This window comes from Carassius carassius, chromosome 1 (genome assembly GCF_963082965.1).
Source record: "Carassius carassius chromosome 1, fCarCar2.1, whole genome shotgun sequence".
Taxonomy (NCBI): domain Eukaryota; kingdom Metazoa; phylum Chordata; class Actinopteri; order Cypriniformes; family Cyprinidae; genus Carassius; species Carassius carassius.
Window position 1 is genome coordinate 18,280,506 of NC_081755.1, and position 22,449 is coordinate 18,302,954.

General features: G+C 42.8%; 1 protein-coding gene across 2 annotated transcripts in view; it reads right to left on the reverse strand.

Annotated features, from left to right (window-relative positions):
* LOC132140798 (NACHT, LRR and PYD domains-containing protein 3-like) overlaps positions 1-22,449 on the reverse strand; it is a 263,118-nt gene that overhangs the window by 8,368 nt on the left and 232,301 nt on the right. For both annotated transcript variants that reach the window (XM_059549795.1, XM_059549785.1), the window contains 3 exons: positions 15,586-15,669; positions 13,193-15,130; positions 9,521-9,694 (listed from right to left, as the gene is read on the reverse strand). In XM_059549795.1, the coding sequence (XP_059405778.1) occupies positions 9,521-9,694; positions 13,193-15,130; positions 15,586-15,669 (2,196 nt within the window). The remainder of the gene's footprint in view (positions 1-9,520; positions 9,695-13,192; positions 15,131-15,585; positions 15,670-22,449) is intronic.

Consider the following 22,449-nt stretch of genomic DNA (forward strand, 5'->3'; position numbering starts at 1 on the left):
TCTACAGACGTGAATTTACTTTTCCTTCAGCCTGAGGTTTATTCATTACACTTTTTGGTGTGAAAGGGCTTTTACATTTTCTATAAATATAAGTTCTTCTATTACAAACAATCAAGCTCTGCTCATATTTAAAAAGTAACGCGGAAGTAATGCAAAAATAATTTAACACATTACCTTCCACATAAAGTAACCAAGTAAAATGATTAGTTACATTTTAAGGGAGTAACACTATTTTAATGAATTACTTTTAAAAGTAACTTTCCCCAACACTGTTTGGGATCATAAAGGCTCCTACATGATCAGGAGCAGTCATAACACAACACAATCGAGCACTGTTTTAGAACAGAAATTCATTTGCGACAAAACTGATCCTGGGATCCATCTGAAGGCTGTAAAGGAATGCAAAAGAGCGGTTTAAACAAAGTGCTGTTTGCCAACGGACTCAAGTGCCTGGAGTACATCAGAAATTGAATGTGCACCTGTATACTGCTTCAGTGCAGAGCATCAGTGATGGTAATTGGCTCTATTTGCTTTTGCCATGATGCTCACATATGGTAAGCTACAAGTGTCAGACAAAATTGTCACCCATTCAGCAAATAAACACCAGTAGGTGGGGTGTATGGTGAGATGATGAATAACTATTCGTTGATGTCTAGCTCTGAAGGCAGTCATATCCAAATATAGTTGCCCCTGAAGATGGTCACATGTCCCCTTATATATACATATATATAAAGCTGTCTTTGGAGCTTGATTAAATAAATGATTTGTTCATATTTCTTCAAACCTCTTATATGTCAAAACATCAAGGCAAATTTAATTTCTCACGTCATGACCCCTTTAAGTAAAAACAGTATCATAAGTGGCAATACAAGCATGATACTGATCAAATGTACATCCAGAAATATGTGCAAAAGATGCACAAACACACACACCATAAATGCATGCATGAATAAAATCTTAGCATTACCCATTGATAAAAAAAAAAAAATTCACCACAATGTCTTTAACAGCATCATCCAGTCTCAATGCTGGATATTAAAGGCACCAATTTGCAAATCCCTCCTTTTCAAGAAAGATTAAACTTTTCTCTTGGAGACAAAGAAACATTACAAGTTCTGTCTACATGGCTAAGTTGCTCTAATTAAGTTCAAAATTAGTACCCCCCATTTCTAGGACCTTTTGCACCAACACAATCTTCCTGTCACTTTCAAGACTCCTTCATCTGCGTGTTGCTAATCAAAAACCTTCTCAGATCTCCTTAGGAGTTCAGCGTTCACAAGTACTTTTTGTTCTACGCCGTGAAATGGATCCAGCATCTCCTTCCCACTGCAATGTGGCCTATCATATGTTGCCAGAATATACCTGATGCATCATTCAAAACTGACTGAATGAAGGATACAAATTTCTAGGGCTACCCCCTAATACTCGACTAACTGTTAGTCAACGAGAAAAGGCTTGGTCAACCAAAAGTTCCTCCTCAGGAACTCGAGCTGCGTCAAAACGCTATGGGGAATGCCTTTTGCATGAGCAACTCTGAATATTGTGTGCAATCTGTCCAATGGAAGGGTGATGTCATGGGCAGAGTGACGTAAATGACCAGGAAGTTATAAAAGCATGTGCAGCGCAGCTGGCATCAGCTTTGCATCTTTCAGCAAGAGCTCTGTGTGTGCATGTTATCAGTCTGTGAGTCTAATTCAGTGTTGTCTGTCACTATAAGCTTCTTAATATGTCTAAGAGCAAGACAAAGATAAGGCATTTGAAGGGCGATTCCAGATCGCGCTTCCGATTGTGTGTTCGTCCCTGCCCACGCTATATTATGAGCAGGGATACACACAGCCTGTGCATGGTCTGCCTGGGATGCTTCAGATGCTTCTATCCCGTTCCTCGCGGTGCTGGTTCCACGTCCACCAAGGCGGAGTGGCGGCTGCATTCATTGGGTTCGTAGATAGACCTGCTGGAGGGAATGGAGACAGGCGCGTCCATCCCCCCCAAGGAGAGGGTGCGACACTCCGCCTGTTTTTCTCCGAGGAGATTGACATGGAGGGCATCAATGAGCTTGCAGTTGCACAAACATCAGTTGCACAAGCATCAGTTGCACAGTCATCAGTTGCACAAGCATCAGTTACACAAGCATATAATGCCTAGTATTTTAACGAGCAGCATCACTGAGGACCGTAGCTCGCCCAGTTGGCTCTCGGAAAAAATAAGGGGGCTGATTGGGCTTCTTCGCTCTCGCCGGGCACGCTCCGAAGAGTGTGTCCGTGCTTGTAATCTTGCGTTCTCTTACGAGAGCTCTCTCGTACTGCGTCTTAGCTAAGACGCTACGGGAAAAGTCTCTTTTCACGAAATACTGAAGCAAAAAATTATCCTTAATTTTGTATTTTTGTAAAGCGCATTTGCAGCAGTACACAGCCATAGGCGAGACGGCTCGTTCGCTCATTGGCTTGTTCTGCGGCAACTGCACAGCCTATCGAGCGCGGGCTGATGCAACATCAGACCAATAAGGGCGCTTCGCGCCCTTCTTGCCACTTCCCGCCGAAACGGGTGTGGCCCAACCTATAAAAGGAGCTCGAAAAGGCTGACTCACCTGATTTTTCATCTCTTCAGCGAAGCTCACGCATCGCTGGATCACGGAGGAAGCAAGCGCCGTCTGAGAAAGCACATCAGCAGGACGAGCCATTCTGAAGCTGCTGGCATCGCCGCCTTCCATTGCCGTTCCTGCTGCGCTATCCGGCGCCTATATCCTTTCAATCCTGTTATATACAAGCTGTTCTTTATGTGTGTGTGTGTGTTCGCCCTGCGACACACACTCGTAAAAGAGCTCGCGTCTTTTTTAAGATGCCTTCCTGCGGCTCGTCAGAACCCCACTCAGCGAGGGAGACCGGTACGTCATCTGTGTCTCCTGCCTGGGTGAAGATCATGCAGCGCTCGCTCGCTGACGGCGGATGCCCCCACTGCGAGCTGTTGCCATGGTGACTCTGAGGACTTGCCTGGCCTTTTTCTCTGAGCCTGCATTCTCCGCTGCGCTGAGGCACCGTAAAAGCATCGCTTCCAGCGGATTCTGGAACCGTCTTCAGCTCAAGTGAGGGCTAGGCGAGCTCCGAGGATCTCGCGCCTTCTGCTCAGAAGCCCAGCAGACGAGCTGACATCGAGAAGGAGCCGGGGCGAAGGCTCGTGTTGGCCGCGATGAGTCTCGGCCGCGAGTGGTTTGCACCAGCGCCCCCCCCTTCTCGTTCCCGGCTGGATGGTATTTCCCTTTCGGATGAGCGTACTTCTCAAAGCCCGCCTCATTTCTTCCTGAGCTTCACGAAGAGGTGGCGAAGGCTTGGAACGCTCCATATTCAGCACGAACTCGTTCGTCTGTCTCACTAGCATTCTCCACACTGATGATGCTAAAAACAGGAACTACCACTCACTTCCGCCGGTGGAACAGGCGATAGCGACGCACCTTTGTCCGCCCTCTGCTGGACGGCGGCAAAAGCGGTGTTGCCATCTAAAGCCTCCTGTGTGACGCTGCGTCGGCACTACTAACGATGGCTGCTTCATCGAAGCGCAGGTGTACGAGTTCCGCTGTGGCCGAGCTCTCACCCAAGCGCACCGCTGTTTCAGTTCCAGGAATTGTGACTGTCTCAGCGTTTTCTGCAATGCGCAAGCCTGCACAGTTGCCCGCTTGCCTGCACACAAAAGCCGTTATCACAACAGCTTCAGCAACGCAGCTCGAGACCCCCGTTCTCGCTCTACTGGCCGTCGCCCCGCGCCGCGGGGACCGCGGCAGAGGATTACGGTGAGGCTGGGAGCCCCGAAGCCATCCTGGGAAAGCCATCTACGCATGCTGCATGACGCTGCGTCGGCACTACACACGATGGCTGCTTCATCGAAGCGCCGGTGTACGAGTTCCGCTGCGGCCGGGCTCTCACCTAAGCGCGCCGCTGTTTCAGTTTCCAGAGATTGTGACTGTTTCAGCGTTGTTTGCAATGCGCAAGCCTGTACGGTTGCCCGCTTGCCTGCACACGAAAACCGTTATCACGGCTACCCAGATATTTCCCGAAAAAGGTGTAATTCCTGGTGTCCCGGCCACGGCCGAAGGTGCTATAAATGTAGTGACGATGCCCACTGCTCAGTGCCCATCTCCGCATATAAGCACAGCCCTTCACACAGGGCTCGCGCCTATAAAAGCGACTCAAGTCGATCACGCGCACTACATAGTAGACGTGCCCACTCCTCAGTGCCCACAATCACTATGTCACACGCGTCATGTGGTTTCTGTAAAAACGAAACCCATGCACGTTCGTCCGGCCACGGCCGATGGTGCTATAAATGTAGTGACGATGCCCACTCCTCAGTGCCCATCTCCACATGTAAGCACAGCCCTGCACACAGGGCCTGCGCCCATAATGTCAACTCAAGTCGGTCGCGCACACTGCATAGTAAACGTGCCCACCCCTCAGTGCCCACAATTACTATGTCACACGCGTCATGTGGTTTCTGTAAAAACGAAACCCGTGCATGCTCGTCCGGCCACGGCCGATGGTGCTATAAATGCAGTGACGATGCCCACTACCCAGTGCCCATCTCCACATGTAAGCACAGCCCTGCACACAGGGCTAGCGCACATAAGATCGACACAGATCGGTCGAGCGCGCCGCATAGTAAACGTGCCCACTTCCCAGTGCCCACATACACTATGTCACATACGGCGCGGGGCTTCTGTAAAAACGAGGCCCGTGCACGTACATTCTGCACAGGCAGACAGCGAGTTGAAAGTAGTAAAAGTGCACACATGCAGCCCACGGTTACTCGCAGATATATCGAGTCCCACGGGACCCGCTCAGCCTCCCTCCAGTCGGTTAAGCGCCGGAACGGGGTCGAGGAAGAGCGATCTGCCCGCTGTGATCAGCGCGCTCCCCGCCTCAGATGCGCAGCACACTCGAGCGCCGCCGTTGCCCAGTCAACAGAGCGCGTTTCGCATCCAGCCCTTAGCCATTAATGCAGATGCATGGTCAGTGCTTCCAGGGGTTTCGGATTGGGTGCTAGGCATTATAAAGAGAGGCTACTCGCTACAGTTTTCTCGACGCCCACCGTGCTTTTCAGCGCGCTTCGAAACTACGGTCAAAACAGAAGTAGCACACATACTTCGGGCCGAAATATCAAAACTGTTGAGCAAAGGGGCTGTAGAGCCTGTGTCTCAAAGCGAGGGGGGGCTGTACAGCAGATACTTTCTGGTGCCCAAGAGAGACGGGGGTCTCCGGCCCATACTGGATCTAAGACAGCTGAACAGGCATTGATGAAACGCAGTTTCAAAATGCTCACGACCAGGAAGCTCCTCGCGCAGATTCGCAGAGGGGACTGGTTCATGTCAATAGATCTGAAGGACGTGTATTTTCAAATACAGATAGCGTCAAACCACAGGCGATATTTGAGATTCGCCTTCGAGGGCCAGGCATACCAGTTTGCAGTCCTGCCATTCGGCTTGTCCGTAGCTCCTCGTACGTTTACGAGGTGCATGGATGCAGCGCTCGCTCCTCTTAGACTCAGAGGCACACGAGTGCTGAATTATTTGGACGACTGGCTGGTTCTGGCCCGATCATGAGCGGAGCTCATGGACCACAGAGCCATTTTACTCGATCACCTCGAGAAGCTCGGCCTCAGTGTCAATTGGGTGAAGAGTTCGCTGAACCCCAGTCAGACGATCCTGTTTCTGGGTATAGTTCTGAACTCGTGTTCCATGACGGCGCGGCTGTCACCACAGCGCGCGATGGGCATTCAGCGTGCAGCGAGTTCTTTCCGCTGTGGCGCGACTGTGGCGCTCAAACACTGTCAAAAGATGCTGGGTTTCATGGCCTCAGCATCTCCGGTTCTGCGGCTGGGCCTGCTCCGCATGCGCCCCCTGCAGTTCTGGCTGAAGGCTCGGGTGCCGCGCAGAGCGTGGGCGTCTGGCCGGCTGCATTTCAAGGTCGATCAGAGCTGTGTTGCGGCTCTAGCACCTTGGACAGCGAACGGCTGGTACCGATCAGGTGTAAGCCTGGGGACTTCCCCGAGTGTGAAAATGGTGTCGACGGACGCCTCCACTTCGGGATGGGGAGCGCTGCTCGAAGGCAGACCGTCCTTTGGCCTATGGTCAGAACGGGAAAAGCTCCATCATATCAACTGCCTGGAAATGCTGGCAGTGGAGAACGGGCTGACGCGCTTTTGTCCCCATATCAAGGATCACCACGTCATAGTCCGTTCGGACAACATGTCCGTGGTGTCCTACATAAATCGCCAGGTCGGTCTCGGGTCCCGAAACCTGTGCAGGCTGACGGAACGCCTCCTGATTTGGGCTCAGCGCAACGTGCGCTCGCTGAGAGCAGTGCATGTGCCTGGACTGCAGAATCTGGGTCCAGACAGGCTGTCCAGAGGCAATGTTCCTACGGGCGAATGGTCTCTACACCCGCAAACAGTCCGGCTGTTGTGGGAGAGATTTGGCATGGCGGAGGTGGACCTCTTTGTGTCCCACGAAAACGCTCACTGCCCCGCGTTCTTTTCCAAGAACGAAAGCGCGCTGTCACGGAGATGGCCGTGCTGCCCGCTTTATGCGTTCCCTCCCGTCTCCCTCCTTCCGCAGGTGATAGAACGGGTGAGAGAAACGAGATGTTCAATACTGCTTGTAGCACCTCTTTGGAAGAACCAACCATGGTTCCCAGATTTGATGCAGTTAGCAGATGTCGCCCCGTGGCCGGTACCGTTGAGGAGAGACCTCCTCTCGCAGGCCAGGGGCTCGATTTGGCACCCTCAACCGGAGTTGTGGTCCCTCTATGTATGGGCACTCAATGGTTACCCGCTGATCTCGCAGTGGGAGTGCTAAATACCATCACTCAGGCTAGAGCTCCGTCGACACGACGTCTGTATGCCTCGAAGTGGTCGGTGTTCTCCAGCTGGTGCACAGCTCGAGGTTATTCACCCCTTAGTTGTGAGGTGACGGAGGTCCTCTCCTTCCTTCAGGAGCTGTTGGATAAGGGCAGAGCCCCATCCACGCTCAAAGTTTATGTGGCTGCCATCGCGGCGTTTTCTGAAACGGCGTCCGGTCAGTCAATAGGAAGGAATGATTTAGTCATCCGGTTCCTCAGAGGAGCTAGGAGGCTGAATCCTCCCAGACCTCCGTCAGTCCCTATGTGGGACCTCGCGGCGGTTTTGGAGGCCTTGAAAGGTCCCCCTTTCAAGCCTATCCAATCGATTAGCCTTCAGCATCTGTCGTTCAAGACAGTATTCTTGTTGGCTCTCGCTTCTGTGAAGCGTGTGGGTGATTTGCACGCGCTCTCGGTGAGCCAGTCGTGCTTGGAGTTTGGGCCCAATGACTCAAGAGTCATACTCAAACCTAGGCACGGTTATGTGCCGAAATCCCTCAACACACCGTTTCGGGCTCAGGTTATTGCCCTGTCTGCCCTGCCGGTGTCAGGGGGGGATGGAGACTCGAGTCTTCTTTGCCCTGTCAGGGTTTTAAGAGCTTATGTGTCTCGCTCTGCTGCCTTTCGGCAGACGGAGCAGCTATTTGTCTCGTTCGGTGGGCGTTCTAAGGGAATGGCTGTTTCGAGACAGACTCTATCCAGATGGATAGTTGACGCCATAGCGTTAGCTTACGCTTCCAGGGGCCTTCAGTGCCCGTTGGGCGTCAGAGCACACTCCACAAGAGGCATCGCCTCGTCGTGGGCGTGGTCTACTGGGATCTCCTTGCAGGATATATGTATGGCGGCAGGTTGGGCCTCGCCGTCTACATTTATCAGGTTCTATAACCTGGAGGTTCCCACCTTGCAAGCAAGGCTGCTGTCGGTATAGGCGAATCAGGGCCCTGAGGGGAATTCTGAGTTCACGAGCGCTATGCGCTGCCGACTGTTATATGGGCAGTATTGCGTAAGACCCGCATTGCCACATTGGTCAGGCCTTGCCTCGGATGTGTGACGTCATATTGCCGCATCTACGGATGCTGCTAGATATGGGACGGAGGGCTTTTTCCCTTTTCTGTCCTGGACTCTCTGTGAGTCCCTCAGGTGACTGTGCACTGTAAATCCTGGGCGTTGCTTCAGGTTTATTGGTGTGTGATCCCTGCGCGCACGGCGTTTTACATTGGGTTCCCGTAGCGTCTTAGCTAAGACGCAGTACGAGAGAGCTCTCGTAAGAGAACGTACTCGGTTACTAAACGTAACCTCGGTTCTCTCTAGAAGAGCGAACGAGTACTGCGTTCTCTGCCGTGCGCACGATTCACTCTGGTTCGCTTCGGCGATGAAATAAATCAGGTGAGTCAGCCTTTTCGAGCTCCTTTTATAGGTTGGGCCACACCCGTTTCGGCGGGAAGTCTGATTGGTCTGATGTTGCATCAGCCCGCGCTCGATAGGCTGTGCAGTTGCCGCAGAACAAGCCAATAAGCGAACGCGCCGTCTCGCCTATGGCTGTGTACTGCTGCAAATGCGCTTTACAAAAATACAAAATTAAGGATAATTTTTTGCTTCAGTATTTCGTGAAAAGAGACTTTTCCCGTAGCGTCTTAGCTAAGACGCAGTACTCGTTCGCTCTTCTAGAGAGAACCGAGGTTACGTTTAGTAACCGAGTACGATTCCGGACCTGACGTAGCTGATGCACAGCGGCGACTTAGTTCATGGGGATTGTGCATCATCTGGTGGACGGATTGGAGATAGTTCTTCCTATCTCCACCCCTGTTCCCTAGATCTAGAGCTCGTTCTCGAGGCTTGGAAGCCCGCTTAATATTATATTATTGCTTCCCGCTCTGAATGTGAACCCGCTGCTGCAGCTATTTATCTCCGAGGAGATTAATATTGTTTGTGTGACTAAGCTGCTAAGTATTACATAATTTCCAGTTTTTGATGTGAATCTTACCACACCAGACCTTGTTTACTCGTTTGGTTGTTTGGCTCCATTTAATAATGAGGAATTAAATGAGCCATTTATCTAACTATGAGAAGTTAAATAATTCATTTTTGATTTTTGATATGAATCTTTCCACGCCAGACCGAGTATACTCGTCTGTTTTTTTAGCTGCATTTAATATAATGACATTTATCTCACTTTACGAAGTTAGATATACTGGAGGGGCTAATGGGTGGGAGCAGCCCCCTCCGCGTACTGGCTTCTTGTACAGGGAGGTGTAGAAACAGAGTGTCAGGACCGGAGGCTGAAGAAACACTCTGGGCCAGGGACTTCCCAGCCTAAGCCGAATCGGAGGGTCGTACTTCAGGCTAGGAGGTCCTCTGCCAAGAAGTCCTGAAGCGTGTTGTTCATGACTGCAGAGGGTGGCCCCTACTGGGGTAGAGTGGTGTTTACACGCATTACATGTGCAAATCGGGCAATAGCAACAAGCGGACAAAAGGCATACCTGGATCCAACAGTATAAGGTTGTGTAGTTATCCCGTACTTTATTTTGTTATTGGTTCTGTATAGTTAATTATGGGATTATGCATTTATAATGTATTATTAAACTAGAAAATATCACATATTATTATTAAATTCTGAATCAATATATAACTCTAACCTCAGTATGTTGAGTTGACAATTTGGACTATTAAATCCAGCACAGAGCAGTTTTATTCCTGAGTCCTGTAGGTCATTGTTACTTAGGTCCAGCTCTCTCAGGGTGGAGTTTGATGATTGAAGTGCTGAGGCCAAAATTTCACAGTGCTGATCAGTGAAATTACAGGATGTCAATCTGAAAAAAACATGGAGCACTCGTTAAAATGCATGTTTGTGCCCAACCAGATTGAAAGATTTCCTTAGTTAAACAACTTCAATATAAGACATCTTGTTAGTTGAACACTGGACAACAGATCATGTTTACTCTCTGGTTGTTTAGCAGGTGGGTCAAAATATTTAAATAAAAATTTAACCTCATTAAAAGCACCTTACATCAGGGAGGTGTCATGCAGACCTGAGTTCCAAGTAGGGTTGTGCAATATTGACAAAATCAATTTCTGGGATTTTATCTATAACAATAATTAGTTGAGCTGACTCCTAAAGTTTTTGATATTCTTCATATTCTGTGTGGTGGTCAGTTCACACTGATATAAATTAATCTTAAATAAAATCTTCCAATAGTTTTAAAAAATTTTTTTACATTTCATATGTAACCATTATAACGCTATTTTTCAAAAAGTTAATTATCTTCTGAGTTAGATACTTATATTCATTAGGTGAATTAGAATAATAAGACATTTGGGATGTTACCAAGCAAATAAAATCAGTATCAACAAAATCCATCTTTGCAATGCAGAGTAAACCCAGAAGCTGCATCTGAAGAGGCATTTCAATGATTACACACCGTTTAATGAAAGACATGAATGTAGAGCTGAAACGATTTCTCGAGTAACTCGATTACAAAAAATGATAGAGGCAAATTCCTCTGCCCTTGAAGCCTCTTTTAATTTATTTTAAAGCTCACGTCAGGTTCTTTCACAATATTTTTTTTTTAATGTGACAACGCGTTTACATCACCCACAAAGAGGAAGGAGACACAAGGAGTCAGCAGTGTTTTGATTTGAGGGCGCGGGCAACCGTAAAGAGAACGTCGTGGCATGTGTCCATTGCAAGATAGAGCTGGCATACCACAACTAGGGCCCTATGATTTCCGCGATGCAGAAAACGCAGAGGGAATCGCGGAATCCAGTCATAAAAAACGATTTTACAGTTTAACGCAGAATGGCACAGAATTTGCCAAATTTTGAATGAATTAATCAAAAATATGTCATTGCACTTACATCAAATCACGATATGGACTTATATCTGTAAATATTAAGCCGGAACAGTCTATTTTAATATGAATCCTGCATGTTCTGCATGTCTGTGTTAATGAATGGAGGAGAAGCGCTTCTTCCTTTATTAACACACACTGAAGCGCTCGCGGTGTTTTCAGCGTCTGCTGTCTCACTAAATAAGGATGTGAACACATGAACAACATCTCCAGAACTGTTTTGAGAGTCACTTCATGAGCATTTGACCATTTGATTTGAGTAAAACTAGCATCACATCACATACACAGAACTGTAAAGGTACGTCAACACGTCAAAATAAAAGTCTGGTTTAGTTTCTTTATTGTGGGTTAGTACCAAAAAGTTAAGTTTGCTTAATTTTCAATAATTAAAAGATAAATTAAATTAATGTTTTATGTGTTTAATGTGCATTTCAGAAAATGCTTTATTTAAAACCCCAACTGAATGGCACTTCAATGCACTTAATTCATCTGTCAACTTTATTGTCATTGTTCACAGTACAAGTACAGACGGAGAAACAATGGGTACTAATTAAATGTTTATTTTTGATGTATGCATTGCATTCTATGCATTTAAAAAATATTAAAAAACTAATTCTAAAAAAGGAAACTCAAGCCTGGTTCACACGGCAGGATAATTAGGCCGATTTTAGCCCCGATTGACACATTCCGACAAACTTAAGGATGCTCCGATTATCGTAAAATAATCTGATCAGATATTCCTGCCGTGTGTGGTGTGTTAAGACTGCTCTCCTTTGCTCGGAAGGACTTCGGGACTGCTCCGATCTCAAATCGGGGATATCCAACATGTTGGATTTATTTGGCCCGATTTCTTCTCGTGTGTGGTGTCCCCCGAGGACAAACGATCACACAGCCTGTGGACTGTGGCGGGTAGCCAATCAGAAAGCGAGGTGACGAGGAAGTACTGGGAATCAAAATCAAAACAGCCGGCGGCATGGCGCACCAGAAAGTCCGGTGGACGTCGGAGATGGAGGACTTTGTCTCCACTTCTTTGACCATCGCCTTTTCTTGTTTTTCTTATGTTTTTTTTCGGTTACAAAAAAAGCACAAACTATGGCCACTGCATCCTCTTCGTCCGCCATGACTGTTTACTCTGAAGTCACGTTTGATTTCGAGGGATTTTGCGAGATTTCCCGTCTGACCTGGGAATGCTCGGGAGTCAAATCGGTTCACGTGTGATGTGTTGATTTTGCCGTGTGGCTGCACAACACACACTGTACGACCACAACTGTTGATTTTTTATCGCCGTGTGTGGGGTCTCTCAGGTTTGGAAAATCGTCCGACAATTTTAAAATCGTCCCGTGTGAACCAGGCTTTAGTTGTTCATTTTAAGAGACCCAGGAGTCTTATTTTCTCTTGCATAATTAATATTGCACTTTAATTAAGCAAAAACACATTTTATCCGATTACTCGATTAATCGATGAAATTTTTGGTAGAATACTCGATTACTAAAATATTCGATAGCTACAGCCCTACATGAATGCATTTAACCTGCAGTTACAAATGCATAAATAATGTTTTGATATGTTAAACAAAACACTGAAAACTGATATTTGAAATTATTTAAATAATAAAAGATACTTTGAATGTGAAATTAAAACTGCCAGTAATTGGCAGCAAGTCACTGTTAATAAGCGAGTCATTGCGATTGAACAGAATCATTCAAACTGTGAATTTCAGAAAACGATTCTTTCAGGAATTAAACACCATCATTTTGTTCAGAGACACAAAACAATTTTTATTGTCAAAATTGAGCAAAACCAGGAAATATGGTGTCTAAAATGAAAGTCTCTTATTTAACTTCTTGTTTTTTAAATTGTTGCAAAAAAATAAAATAAAAATCACATTTGAAATCATGGTCATTTTTGGAGAAAAGCATCACTCTTTGTATGAAACTGATTAACCAAGCTATATGAAATGGTATAACTATAAACATTTTCTGCTGACATGTCTTGAATTTGTGATAAATTGTAAATGTATTTTAATAGACTTAATCATGCAGTGAAAGAACACACTCTAAATGCATATGGACATTAGTCTAGACTTCATGTAATGTATCACATAATGTACTCTGTAGGTGTATTTTGAGTGTTTTTTTTAAATACTATAATACAATACTGTCAAATCATACATGGTTAAAACAACAATTATGATATTAGCCCAGATGATATATATTGCACACCCCTAGTTCCAACTCTAATTAAACATGTTTGCAAGTACAAAACTGGGATTAGCTTGTTTTAGGGTTAGAGCAAAACCCAGCAGGATACCAGCCTTTCAAAAAATTGTTTTACTAAAAACTAACAGAATTGATTTTGCTGAGAATCAAAACAACACTAAGCTGCTTATGAACAATAAGCCTAATAAAGCTCATCAAACATCCATGTTTGTAAATATAAATTTTATATTTTCATACTTACACAGCTTTTCTGCAGTTCCTCACAGCAGGTACCAGTCTTATTCTGCCCTCTTTTGATTTGATGTTGTACCTATTAAGATTAAACTCATCCAGCACCTCCTCTGACATCAGGATCATGTTTGCCAAAGTTGAGCATTGTGCAAGAGAAAGACCTTTGCTTCTTGTTTTAGATTTTAAAAGCGCCTGCACTTCTTCAACAAGAGAATTATCTTTCATCTCAATCAAGCAGTGTGATAGATTCATCCATCGTTCAGGACTGATGTTGTTTTTTTGACCTCGTTTGAGGTTTTGGATTATTTTCTTGAAGATCTCTGGGTTGTTCTCTGTATGTATCAGTACATCCTGTAAGAGTCTTTGATTGGACTCCAGTGAGACGCCATGAAGAACCCGAAGGAAAAGATCCAGGTGTCCATTTTTACTCTTCAAGGCTTTATTCACTGCTTCCTTCAGAAACACGTCCAGAGTAATATTCTCACACTGAGTTCTGGACTTTCCTGTCAGGAACATTTTCAGAATCTCACTGTTTTTGTGTAAATAGCAGAAAAACACATACAGTGCTGCAAAAAACTCCTGAAAGCTCAGATGTACAAAGCTGTAAACCTTCCTCTGATAAATCACAGATTCCTCTCTAAAGATCTCAGTGCAGATCCCAGAATACACTGAGGCATCAGTGATGTCTATGCCGCTCTCTCTCAGGTCCTCCTCATAAAACATCACATTGCCCTTCATCAGCTGATTGAAAGCCAGTTCAGCAAGTTTCACAATCACTTCTCTGTTGGACTGCAGGAGTTTATCTGAATGTCTCTCTTCATACTTCTGGTTCCTCATCTTTGTTTGAATGAGCAGGAAGTAGATGTACATTTCAGTCAGAGTTTGAGGGATTTCTTCACTGAGATCTTGTTTCAGGATGTTTTGAAGCACAGTGGATGAGATCCAGCAGAAGACAGGTATGTGACACATGATGTGGAGGCTTCTTGCTCTTCTGATGTGTGAGATGATTCTGCTGGCTTGATGCTCGTCACTGATTCTCTTCCTGAAATATTCCTCCTTCTGAGGGTCATTGAATCCCTGAATCTCTGTCACACGGTTGATGTAGTTGGAGGGGATCTGATTGGCTGCTGCTGGTCTGGTGGTGATCCAGATGAGAGCAGAGGGAAGCAGATCTCCTCTCAGGAGGTTTGACATCAACAAACCCACTGATGAAATCTCAGTCACATCAGAAACTTTCTGACTGTCTGAAAACATCAGTGTAATTCTGCTTTCATCCAGACCATCAAAGATGAACACAACTTTACATTCATCATAAATCTTTGAGTCCAGATCTTGAAGTTCAGGATGAAAGTCTAGCAGAAGTCTGTGAAGACTGTACTGATGATCTTTAATCAAGTTCAGTTCTCTAAATGTAAGCACAAACATGAAATCTACATCCTGATTGGCTTTTCCCTCGGCCCAGTCCAGAATGAACTTCTGCACAGAGACGGTTTTTCCAATTCCAGCGATGCCTTTAGTAAGAACAGTCTTCATATTGTCTTTCTGCTCTCTTCTCATCTCCTCATATCCTGGTTCAGGTAAAGGATTAAAGATGTCATTGCAGTTGATTGGAGTGTCTTGGAGTGTCCTGTAACTTTTCTCCATCTGTAGCACTTCATGTTCTTCATTCACTCCTTCACTCTCTCCCTCTATGATGTACAGCTGTGTGTAAATCCTGTTCAGGAGGGTCTGATTCTCTTGTAGTTTGACTCCCTCAAATAAGCTCTCATACTTGTTCTTCATGCTGGTTCTGTGCTGGTCTTTGACTCTCTGTAGATCATCTTGCTCTGGTTGATGAGAATCGAGCTGCAGAGCTGCTTCTGTGTCATAATGACTGATGTGGTTCTGACTATAGGAGGATGTGCTGGACGGACAGGAAACATATCTGATCTGGTCAGCTTTCCTACCACTTAAAAGATATTAAAAAGAACAGACAAAAACAAACAGAAAAGACCTTTATGAAAACAGAGGAAGTGTTTATTTAATATTAAATTATCTTATTTGAAATCATACACAATCACATTTAGAAAAAATTCAATTAATTGACTTTTAAAATATAATGAATCTATTGTGGCCAAATGAATTCCTGATTATTATCAATACTGATGTGTTAACCGATGTGACAAAAATACAGTATGTCACTTAATTTCTGTGTGATTAGACAGTGTTATTTACCTAAGGGGCTACTGATTCTTTCTTTAGTTTTCTTTAAGTCATGATTTGATTTAGATTAGGATTGTTTTGTTTTTTTCTCTAAAGAAATCCACTGTAAAAAATAAAATAAATGAAACCATTTTTTTATTGTTATTTCTGTCCACAATGTGTTCTTGTGTTGAGAGTTTCACTCTATGTGAATATACTCACACAGGATCAAAGGGCACTGATCCATCACTGAGACCAGGAGGCTGCAGTGGAAATGCTGCTCTCTTTCTCTTCCTGTTGATGATGCTGAGAAATATAAACAAGCTATATAAACAGCATTCTGGCATAGGCAAATTGGCTAAACTTACAGAGGTCATGCCCCGGCCTGGGGAATCATACCCAGTGTTGGGGTAGTTACTCAAAAAAAATGTAATTAATTACTAGTTACTAGTTACTTCTGTAAATTTTAATGAGATTACTTTTACTAGTTACTGCATTTGAAAAGTAACTTCACTACTTATTACTTTACTTTACTTTTTTAGGGCCCTATAAAATCTGTTTTATTTTTTTTCTCTACTCCTTTTTAATTGGTTAAATTGAATTGTATTCATCAAAAAGCATGTTCATAATTTAAATCATAACATTTATACATTTTCACAGCAATTTATTAAAAGGACAAATAACCCCCCAAAAAACTACTGCAAAAACAAATATGCCAAAAATTACATGTTTAGGGCCCTATGAAATGTTTTATTTTTTCTTCACCATATGTTTTATTTTTTTTAGCATGTGTAATTATTTAAATGCATAAAAACAACTTCATTTATTAATTTTTTTCTTAAAATAGCCTTATGAAATGTTTTTTCCCCACAGAAATTCTGTATCTTTATCAAATGAAGTCATAAAACATTCATTTAGATTTTCTTTTAAAGATAAATTGCATTCCTTTTTTCTTCTTCTGAGAAATATATTTTCAATCTGAGTATGAACAATACACACAAACTATGCATTATATAGTAAAACAATTGCACAAATTGTCTTCAACAATACAGTGCAAAAACAGTGCAAATGATTCATAAACTACACACAAAATGAGTGAGAAATATTCTCATATAAAGTGCAACAGAAAAAAATAGTGCAACTATCTTTATGAACTGTATAATTATATTAAACTAAATTAAATTAATGATTTACTTAGTATACATAATAAACATAATATAAATGATCGATCCGTTGGCTGTAATCTGTGTCAGAATCGATTTTACCGTGACATCGCCTAGCGACCCAAGACATAAATTCCAGTGCTTTATCAGATATGTACCACTGTTTCATCCTTGTTTTTGATTTGTTTTATGTCAAAGTACTCTGTCAAGTGTTTTTTTGTGCTTTTTTGGAGAGTTTTCTCATGCAAATGTGTTATTGTTTGTTTGTATTCATGCACTCACGACAGACTTTACTTTCACTTTGTTTTCGTTCATTTTCCAAAGCAATATGTTAAGTAGTAGTTCAAAAGACTACTTATTGGTAATCTGGGCACGGGGTGGGACTAAGCGTCAACAATCATTTCTGTTTGGCTCAGAGGAACGAAAGCATTGGTTTCTTCTGACGAATCAATGTTGTCTAAATGCGATGTATGAACACAATGCGGAGGCGCGGCCACCATTATGGACTGAAAGCTGCTTTCAATCAGTTCAAATGATCAGTTCTTTCAATCAGTTATTGTTCATTTTTAGAAAGAGATCAGGGCTAGTCCTGGCTTATTGCGGGTGCATGCCACCTACGCAGAAAGGACCCTAGCCTGTAAGACTGGGAATTCCAGGCTTTACACCCTATTGAATGGACGTGAACAGAGTGGAGAGTACCTTAGGTACATAACCATGCATTGGCTTGATGACTACTTTAAAAACACTGGTTCCAAAATCAAGGCAGGTAGGGCTTAAAGAGAGCCCCTGCAAGTCTCCTATTTGCTTGACCGATGCTTAAACAAGTAGCAGAGCAGTTTTCAGCGACAAGGGCCAAACGTTGATTGACTGTAGTGGAGGGCCCTCAGTGAGTGGGTGAGGCGGTTTCAGCCTGACAAGCTGCACAAATCTACGTACATTATCAGCTTGGATTTGCACAGCTTGTCAGTTAACAACGGCTCTGTGTAGTAACAGCTGCTCTATGTGAAATCACGCACCTGATAGTATTTACCGCTGATTAGATAAGCGGCTTTACTGACTATATATATATCATGCACCTCTAGTCAGTGCATGTTCTGGCATGAAAAACTTCCCAGGAAATGATATTCATTGGCTGTGGGACAATGCACTCTTGGCAAAGTTGACACTGAGTCTTAGTCATTCTATGTGGCTGAGGAGGAAGGATCTGTGCGATAGTAACTAGGCCTCTGACTGGGCTAAAACAAGCCACCCATCTGCCATAGAGGGGAAAGAGCCACATCCATGCACTTTGTAAAAGTATGAGAAGCCTATGAGGAATCTAAAGTATTCCCTGTGATGGGGGGGCTTTCTGGATGTGAAAGTAGGCACCTTCCAGGTCCAGAGAAAATACAGTAGGTGGACAACCAGAATGGTAAATACGAAATGTACTGCCGTGCACGTTAAAATCATTCGCGAATCTGCCGCCAGGTGGAGCAAAGGGAGGAATTGGGAACTTAATGTAATTGTAAAATGTTGGTTTGTAAACAGAGATGAAAGGACGAAGTAAAACAACTATAACATTGCAATATAAAATTCTTAAAAACCATAAGAAAATGTACAGTGAGTTAATTTCAAAACATGGGATAGTCTTAGGCTACAGTCTACACATCAAAAATTTAAAGAAAGACCTTTAAACAAAGGCTCTTATGCATGCTATTGATATTAAACAGTCAATACATAATACAATACAATTACATAATAGGCCTACAGTGTGTATGTATGTATGTATGTATGTATGTATATATATATATATATATATATATATATATGCAGAGTGAAATGAGAACAGCCCAGCATTTAGAAATAATTCTTATTAACTCTGTTATTATTCTTGATTTTTCAAACTGGTAACAGTTTGCAATTTAGAATTATGCCGTTACTGTGTGACCAAAAATTTAGAATTATCGGTTTCAGTTCGTTTCATCATGGGGGTAGGGCTGGGTACCGAACTTCGATGCATTTATGGTATCGAACGAATAACTTCGATACTATGAGTATCGAAAAATGATTTATCTTTCAGTGCCAAATATCCGTTCCAAAAGCCAAGCGTCGGTTGTTTTTTTTTTTTTTTGCCAAGCGGCTGTGTCTGTGTGAGCTTGTAGCATACGTACATGTAAGGAACTAAATTCACCGTGATTGGCTGTCCACCACCACTTGACGGTCACACAATACGAGTGTAGTTGTTTTTTTCTCAAAACTTTTCCGTTTTACAATGGCAAAGAGGTCTAAAGAGTATTGCAACCAAAGTCGGTGTTACGGTTTAACTGGTTACCGTGTTATCTGGTGACCAACTTCCTGGTTTAGGTCTCTGCTGCAGATGTGCTGGAACGATGGCAGCAGATTCTGCGATTCTGAAAGCACAAACTGACGTGATATTAAGTGTCTTATAAACGCAGACATGCTCATTGCATGACTGTGATATTCTTGTAAAGATTACAAGTTATTAGTATGATTGCCCGTTTCGCGGCTGAAGTAAGTAGGATAAACAAAAAAATAAAAATAAAGTACGTCTGTGTTGGCGCGGGTTTTGAACACGCGCTAAAAGATGGGGCGCCCCGAGACAACAGTCACGAACCACCGAGCTACTGATCTACACCGAATCAGCTCCAGGTCTCTGGATTCAAGACAAGTCTCTCTGAATCTGAATCAAGGAAATGTGACCATGTAAACTTGTGACCTGTGTTTACATTAGGGCTGAACGATATGGAAAAAATTTCATATCTCGATTTTCATGCCAGATATCTCGATATCGATACAATACGATATGACTATGTGTTCTTTTGCTAAGCACGACCTGCACAACACGTCACTCTGGTTTACATCGTCTTTTCTGAATCCAAAATACTTCCAAATTATGGAAGATGATTTATGGTTTGGCACCAAGTCAGATTCTGCACTGCCATTGGCCGCATTATCTCCCACACTCATTTTCTTTCTTTCTAATTTATCCGCTGATTCTGTACAGTGTGTATAGACGTTGGAACGGGGGGGGGGGGGGCGGGTTTATTCGTTGTTTTTGTTTTCCTTTGCTATATATATATAAAAATGTGAAAATGTGTTTGATTTAAGCCTACATTTTAAAATTTTGTGTCAGAAAATGTATTGTTTTTAAGCCTTTCGCACGTACGATCACAGGTGTAATCAGTCTAGGCTGGTCCCTGGAGCGTACGATCAAGTGCATCACATGATCAACTGTGTATCATCGCGCATACAGCTCAACTAACGCGATCGTTATAAAGGTGTTTAAACAACAATATACTTCCACTTGCATGTATTTGACAATCAGAATATCAGATATTTCATGCCATAGCTAACACATTTGTGAATATTCTGAATAAAAAAGGAAAAATGACATAAGCAAAAGCAGATCATCATTCATTCAGCGCTGTTGCTGCTGCGGTGTGTCACGTGACAAGCAATGACGCGTCACCATGGAAACGCCGCCCCCCTTCTCACAATATAGTTCCCACGTCCCTGGTAGTGTGTGCGCTGGCTTTAGCGGTGCATTCAAGGGCACTCGTAAAACTGATGTTTGTTGTGACTGCCAGAGTTGTATGCAGGGCGAGCGGGGAGAGGGGAAATCTATATCGTTGCTATTTTAGATAGTAATATCTTGAAAGTTCATATCTAGATATAGATACGATAACGATATATCGTTCAGCCCTAGTTTACATATTATGAAAATAAACCATAGCAGAACGATGACTACATTTTATGGTTCATGATGTTAAAGAACATTTCATGACTTCTCAGACAACTGTACATTTTAGGCTACTATGGGTTAATTATAAACTAAAGAAAATGTACCATGTTTTTACTATGGTAAATATGAGTTAACGATAGCGTTTATAATTAACCCACAGCAGCCACAAATGTACAGTTGTCTGAGAAGTCATGAAATGTTCTTTAACCCACAAGTGCAGTTTGATTTTGCACTAAAAAGGTTTTTTTTACATTCCTTTGCATTTTAGTTGGTTCAATATTAGCCTGTACACAATGTAATTTGTTTATTTATTTATTTATAATATGTTCATGTTGTGGCAAAAAGTTTTCTCTTTTTTTGTTAATTTTGGCCAAGTTAAGATTTATACCAATCCTGAGTGTCTGCTGGCACACCCCTATCCAAAAAGCACAACCAGTTGTATTAATAATGTTATCCTGGGTGTGAAGTGTTACTAGAATTTGTTTTAATTAAGGTGTTTTTAAAAGTTTTGTGTTTAATGTATTTGTGTTGATGTTGAAATGGATTTTAAAACATATGGTATTGAAAAAAGTATCGTTAGGAACCGGTATCTTACCGGTAATTTTTATTAATGAATTTTTTGTTCATTTATTGCTAAGCCTATATTATATACTGCAATTATATATATATCCATTAGACTTATATATTCTGTTCTGATAAATGTGTTAAATTTAAAGGATTTGTTGTAAAGTGAAGTGAACTAAAAATATCCTGTTGGGACATTATATCATTATTAGGCCTTCTGTTATTATTTCTGAATGTAATAAAATGCAACTTATACATGACTTGTATACATTTTTTTCCTCTCACAAACTTTATTTTTTTTGCCTGTTTAAAAAAAAAAAAAAAAACATGTAGGGGGTTACTCGATTAAAATTTGTTACTGTGAGTCTGGGCCTAATCTAGGCTATGTTGTTAACTATTTACAGGTTTCATGTATGTTTTTATCCAGGTTTTTTTTTTTTCTTCATTGCATCCGAAAAATTACTTTGTTCATCACATTCACTCCACGTGCTCTGGAGCAGAACCTGCCTCTCGCATTGCTCAGCTGTGGACAATTTAAAAATGTCTGATGTAAGAGTTGCTGTCCCATTTTATACAGGAATTGTTAATTTAAAAAAAGAAAAAAAAAATCTAATTATATTGTTAGTTTTATGCTAACATGCAATCAAGGTCTCTGGATAATATATAAGGTTATTTAAGTTATTTTAGGCTATTTAACATGGACTGTGACATTTTACCGTTTAAACTTATAAACTCCTTGAGATTTTAAAGGGTTAGTTCACCCACATATTAAAATTATGTCATTAATGACTCACCCTCATGTCGTTCCAAACCTTTAAGACATCCGCTCATCTTCGGAACACAGTTTAAGATATTTTAGATGTAGTCCGAGAGCTTTCTGTCCCTCAATTGAAAATGTATGTTTGGTATACTGTCCATGTCCAGAAAGGTAATAAAAACATCTTCAAAGTAGTCCATGTGACATCAGAGGGTCAGTTAGAATTTTTTGAAGCATCGAAAATACATTTTGGTCCAAAAATAGCAAAAACTAAAACTTTATTCAGCATTGTCTTCACTTTCGGGTCTGTTGTGAGCGCGTTCACTGCAGTGTAATGATATCCGGTTTGCAAACAAGGAACTCGATGTAACCAGATCTTCTTGAACCAGTTCACCAAATCGAACTGAATCGTTTGAAACTGTTCGCGTCTCCAATAAGCCTTAATCCACAAATGACTTAAGCTGTTAACTTTTTTAATGTGGCTGCCACTCCTCTGAGTTCAAATAAACCAATATCCCCGAGTAATTCATTTACTCAAACAGTACACTGACTGAACTGCTGTGAAGAGAGAACTGAATCAATAAACTGGTTGAAGAAAACTGTTCACCGGTTATTTTGTGCTCGACGTAATGACGTCAATGGAGATGATTGCCATTGATTCAAGCCTTTGGTTTACCCGCGCTCATAACATTAGCACAGAATCAATCACCAAAAGAACTTGTTAGGTTCAGACGCGCTGTGTGTCAGTCTGCTTCACGCTGAATCACACAACACATGCACATTATCATCAGCTCCTCGGTTCTTGAATCGGACGCGTCCGACAGAAACGGTTCTTGACTCGAGAACGAGTCAATCTTTTG